At 45.0% G+C, this 5,721-nt stretch overlaps 1 protein-coding gene across 1 annotated transcript in view; it reads left to right on the top strand.

Moving 5' to 3' along the window:
• The first annotated feature begins 4,516 nt into the window (after positions 1-4,516).
• SNX4 (sorting nexin 4) overlaps positions 4,517-5,721 on the top strand; it is a 108,839-nt gene continuing 107,634 nt past the window's right edge. Inside the window, exon 1 of the mRNA XM_012639651.1 lies at positions 4,517-4,693. Within this exon, the coding sequence (XP_012495105.1) occupies positions 4,553-4,693 (141 nt within the window). The 5' untranslated portion in view covers positions 4,517-4,552. The remainder of the gene's footprint in view (positions 4,694-5,721) is intronic.

Below are 5,721 nucleotides of genomic sequence, written 5' to 3'. Positions count from 1 at the left end.
AATATGTTATATTTTATTACACATATTTTCATGATACATTTTTAGCTACACTTATTAAGATAAAAGAATGCCATATGAGGGAATTTATAGTGAAATATATTGAACCACTTGAAATTCTCTGGAGAGGTAATTTAAGACATAGTCATTATATTTTCCTTTTCTAGAATTTTGAAAAATCATGCACAGCATTCTTCTGTACATTATATATATATTTTTTAAAGGAGAAAATTTGGGAGAGGATTCAGGAAGTGGAGAGGAGAAGGAAGGAATTTTACGTTTCATTGAGATACATGTAAAAGTCCTTTATTCTCCTTTCCCAGAACCCTGCAAACAAAAAAGCAAATTTCTGATGTGGCACCGCTTTCCATTTATTCATTCAATGACTATTTAGTGGATGTCCACTATGTGCCAGACACCAGGTTAGGTGCCAGGGAACAGAAACAACAAGGTCTGTGCTCTAGTGGGACTTGTGATGCAGAGAGAGTGAGGTGGGGAAATAAACAAGTAAACAAGACAATTTCAGACAGTGGGCATGTTAGGGTGGAGTAATTCCAGTGTTACAGCCTAGCCAGGTTCATTGCCCCTGCTCAAGAGGAAGCCAACACACTGAGACGGCAGGATTTACAGCAGAGAAAGAGTTTAACATCATAGCCATCATGCGAGGAGATGGGAGGAAGTTCTCAAAATCGTCTCCCTGAGAATTTGGGAGAAAGAGTTTTTATTTAAAGATAGTTTGGTGGGCAAAGGGCTAGGCAATTTGGTCTGCTGCTTGGCTGGGTTTGGGGTGGAACCATAGGGGTGTAGAATTTGTCTTCTTGTGCTGAGTCAGCTCCTAGGTGGGGGTTGCCAGACTAGCTGAGTTGATCCTTGGGATAGGCCACTGGTCTGGGTGGGTTAGCCCCCGTCCACTGGAATGCAGGCTCTGAAAGATATCTCAAAAACTAGCCTTAGGTTTCACAAGGCTGATGTTATCTATGGGAGTAATTAGGAAAGTTAAGAATCTCTATTACCATCAGCTGTGTGACTCTTGCAAGCAAACTAGGGGACAGTGGCTGTTATACATATATTTTTAACTATGCCTATACCTTTGCAGAGTTCAGACCCCTACCGCAGTTCCCACCCTGTGGCTTTCTATTAATTTTATAAAGGGCAGTTTCAACAGATTACATGCTGGAAAGAGTAGGCACTTTTTCCTGAGTAATCTGGAAAGATCTCCCTAGAGGTAATGTTTGAATTGAGCCCTCAATGGAGAGAAACACAGTTTTGTGAAGATCTGAGGGAACAGCATTCAAAGCAGAGGGAAGAGCTGGTGTGAAAGTCCTGAGGAGGAACATGGGACATAATTCGTTTTGAGGTCGTATCTTATATGAATAATCTTCGGATCACCATTTTTAAAAGTAGGCCTGAAGGACACTTGTCCTTTAAGAATCTCGGAGGAAAAGGATTCCATGGTGAATTGACTTTTAGAAATGGAGTAGGGCTAAGATGATGCCTGTTTGCATTTCTTAGCAAGCTCCATTGTGATGGAGCTTGGTGTCCTCAACTGTTCTGAACCCTGAATATGAGGCTCTGTGGGAGACTGTATTTTCCAAAGATGGTCATAGTAATATCTCCGATCCCACATTGCCTTCCTACAAAATTACCTTGACATTTACATTTTCACCTGTGGGGGTCTAGTTTCCCTCCCTTGAATCTGGGTGGGCTTGTGACTATACTAGAAGTCATCACATGTGACTTTAGAGGCCAGAACATAAAAGGCAATATAGCTTCCATATGGATCTGTTGGGATGCCAGCCGCCATGCTGTGAGGAAGCACAGGCAGCCACATGGAGTGGCTTCATGTAGGTGGTCTAATTGACAGCCCGGCTGAGGTTCTCACCAACAGATAGCATCCATCCCACATATGTGAGTAAAGGAACTTCATATGATTCCTGCTCCCACCTGTCAAGTCACCCCAGCCTTAGACTCTTCCAGCTGAGGCCCCAGACACCATGGAGCAGAGAGAAGCTGTATCCTCTATGCCCTTTCCCAACTCCTGACCTACGGAGTCTGTGCGCACATTAAATGGTTGCTGTTTTTCACTATCAAGTTTTGGGTAGTTTATTTCACAGTAGACAACTGGCATATGTTCTTATTGCCTTTATTGTCGGCGGTGGGCACTGGTAGTCTCAGGCAGGAGAGGATGCCACTCAAGTGCTAGCACCAGTGGGTTAAAAAAGTCAACCTGATGGGATCTCAGAACACAAGTCCTTTACCACTAAGATGAACAGGCAGGCTAGACTATTCAGGCCAAGCTGGGCCAAAAAGAGGCAAACAATTCTTCTTCTGCACAGTCCTGACTGGTAGACAACGAGCCAGTATCTGTGTGCCTGCACTCTCTACCCATTGGCCTTCATGCTGCCCTCCAGAATGTGACCCCTCTTCCATAAGACCCCTTCACAGAACTGAAGACAGGCATCATCTTTGTATGTTTGACATTCTTTGAGAGTAGTCTGCAAAGCTCCAGCTCGAAGGATTTGTTCAAGCTACTTTTGCCCATGCCTCAATGCCCCCATGCACGTGTAGCCTCCCAGCTATTACCCTCTTTGCCGTTCATGACATAGAGATTAATAGCATAGCCCAGGAGGTATTCTGCTGATTCAAATCCTTACTCAGCACCTTATTAGATCACGAGCACACTCTTAAAATGTCCAGGTTTCAAGTTCCTCATCTGTAAAACAGAGATGATGATAATGGTACATATGTCATGGAAATATTTTGAGAATTAAATGAGTTAATTTGTGAAAACACTTAACATAGTACCTGGCTCATAGTAGGCATTACAGTAAATATGTACATATGAAATATATAATAATATTTGAAGGGATATATGATAAATGTTAACAGTGCTTATCTTTGTGTTTTGAGTGTATGAATGGCTTTTTTTTATATACGTAATTGTATTTTCCAATTTCCCCGCAATGAAGATGTATTATATGTATACAAAATAGGGAGAAATAATCATCTGATCATTTTTACCTTCATTTTAAAATCTTCAAGCACTCTTTTGATTTTTTAAATTTGGTTTCTTTAAGTCTACCTCTTAAGAAGATAGAGGGGCAAAGTTAAATCCAGCTGAACAACTTAAAATAGCTATCAAAAGCAGTCTTGAAAGATTTTTTTTTCCCCCTGCAAAAAAAGAGGTGTGAATGAACAGGAAACAGCCCACTTGGTTTGTTTTAGTTTTTTCCTTTTTTTTAGAAACAGCTGACAGTACTGGGGCCTCCCTCAGTAACTGCTTTTTAAAGTCCCCAGTCCTTATTCCCACTCACTGCAGGGTGAGACGCTCAAGTCACCTGCCCACTGCAATTATCCTAATGGCTTTAACATCTAGTTTCCTGTGTACCTCAAAACCAGGAAAAGGGCACAGGATAATGGATGCAGATCGGTTCCTGGAAACATATCTCTCCTGTGACAAAATAAAATAATTTTCTGATTTAAAAATGTTTCTGAGAGTTTGCCTGGCATGAATAATCCCTGATAAACTGATAAAAAGCCTTTAAACAGTTAGTGAGTAAGTGTCCTAGGTTTAGTAGAGAGAAAGGGAAAAAAAAGATAGGGTCCTTGCCATAAAAGAGTTCAAAGTCTAGCTGGGGAAGATGGACATATAAATAAATAATTATAAAATTATATGAGAAAGGTCATAACAGATTTATGAACAAAGTGATATTAGCACTTAGAGATGGTAACTGAGTTAGTTGAGTTTTAGGGATGAATGGAAATTTGCTCCCTGACCATACAGAGCATTCCAGGAAGAGGAAATTGTACGTCACAGCTTGAAATAGCTAAGTGGGCAGAAAGATCAATTTCTGTCCTTGCAAAATTGAGACCAGACTTTACATAGAAAAAACTTCAAGGTACCACAGCCTGTTACAGGCATCGAGCATTTCCCATCAGGTTACCATGGTGAAAGCTTGTCAAGGAAGCAGGTTTAGAAAATTAAACAAGAGTTATTTGTAGAAAATTATCAGAGATCTCCAGGGTTTCATGAAACATTTACAAAAGAACTCAAGCCCTGCTTCAGCCAATGCTTCCCTTCCCTGAAAACCTTGCAAGTGTTACTTTTTGCTGAATGTGTTACTCAGCCGGCTGAAAGTTAATAATTTATGCAGCTCTGATATTTCCGGGAGAAAATGGAACCAATAATGGCAGGCAAAGCAGAGGCGCAGAGGGAGTCTACAATTTCTTTGGAGTTTCAAATTTTTTTTAGATGATCAACCTGAATAGTCCCCATACCTACTTCTGGTGTTCACCTTCCCCTTGCCTTTCTCTCCGTCTTTCCCTCCACCAGTTCTCCCAGATTTCTGGGTCTCCGGGCTTGGGAGCTGACCAGTTCCTCCACAGACCCGCCTTTCCCCCAACTCCCAGCTCCTGCTCCCGGAGCCTCTAGGTCTACTCGACCGCAGCTCGCAGGGCGCGGGGACCGGCCGAGCTCTGGCGGAGGAATGGGCGGAGGGGCGGGGCGGGCCGCGGCGGCGCAGGCGCACTGTGTTCGCCGCGCCGAACTGGAGCCATGGAGCAGGCACCCCTGGACCCTGAGCGGCAGCTGCAGCCTGCGCCCATTGAGCCGCTGGGCCTCCCCGACTCTGGGCTGGAGGCTGCGGTCGGTGAGGAAGCGGAGGGGGCCCGGGACGCGGGTTCTGGGGTCGACACGGTGAGGAGAAGTGGCAGCAGAGCCCTCGGGGCCTGTGTCGGGGCCTAGCGGGCCGGCCTGGGCTGAGCTGGCCTGCGCTGGCGGGGGCCGGTGGGCTCGGCCGGGGAGGCCCAGTGATGCGGGGGAAGCGAGGAGGAAAGGGGGGGCCGCAGGTGCAGTGGGGGATGGGATGGGTGGAGACTCAGTGAAAAAAGGGGGTCCGGGGTCGGGGGGCGAGCGCCGAGCGCTGCGGTTAGCCCAGGGAAGGGCCGAGAGGGCGGCGGCCAGGGGAGTGGGTGGGATGCGTGGGTGCGGTCCCGCGGGCACGGGAGACGGGCCCTGACCGGCGAGGCTGGAGGAGGGGCAGTTTTCAGTGGTCGGGTAACCAGGAGATCCGCAGCAGAAGAGGAACGCTGATGTTTCTGGCAGCACCGGGGTTTGCTAGGGAGATGTTTGAAAGGGGACACTGCGGGGTGGGGAGGCAGCGGTGTTTGACAACGAAGAGAATGGGGGACTAGAATGAGGAGCAAGTCTGGGGCAATGGGATAGCTGGCCTCAGGCTGCCATCAGGACATTGAAGATAGTGTCAGGTTCAAATGAAAAAACATTTTAAAAACTATTTGGCTGTAATTTTCTTATTTGGGGGGAAGTGCTATGTTTCTTATTGGAGGCTTTCTGTATCCCTTGTGCTTACTTCCTGAAGCCCCTTTGGTAATTAGGATTTTCATTTGCTGATGAGAAGGAGAAAAATGTATCATCGTATATTCGTAAGTGCTTTCATTTTAAAGTGTTTTTGTGTATAATGCAAGATTTGTAGACCAGGTTAAATTGAAGCATTTCACAAACTCAGTGTAGTGTTCCAGGTTGGAACACCTGCCCAAAGTCTCCTTCTGTGTGTATTGTTCATCCAGTTATTTTGCTCCTTTTTTTTTTTTTCTGAAACAGGTGTTAGGAGCAAAATTCAATAGTATTAATATTAACTTGCCCATCCTCGTGCTATATGGATAAAGAAAAATGCAAGTTGTTTGTTGAATGGAACTAGAAAGACT

Source organism: Propithecus coquereli, unplaced genomic scaffold, assembly GCF_000956105.1.
Source record: "Propithecus coquereli isolate 6110/MARCELLA unplaced genomic scaffold, Pcoq_1.0 Scaffold10, whole genome shotgun sequence".
NCBI classification, from domain to species: domain Eukaryota; kingdom Metazoa; phylum Chordata; class Mammalia; order Primates; family Indriidae; genus Propithecus; species Propithecus coquereli.
Note: the sequence above shows the minus strand (reverse complement) of the source record. Positions and strands in the feature narration are given on the sequence as shown.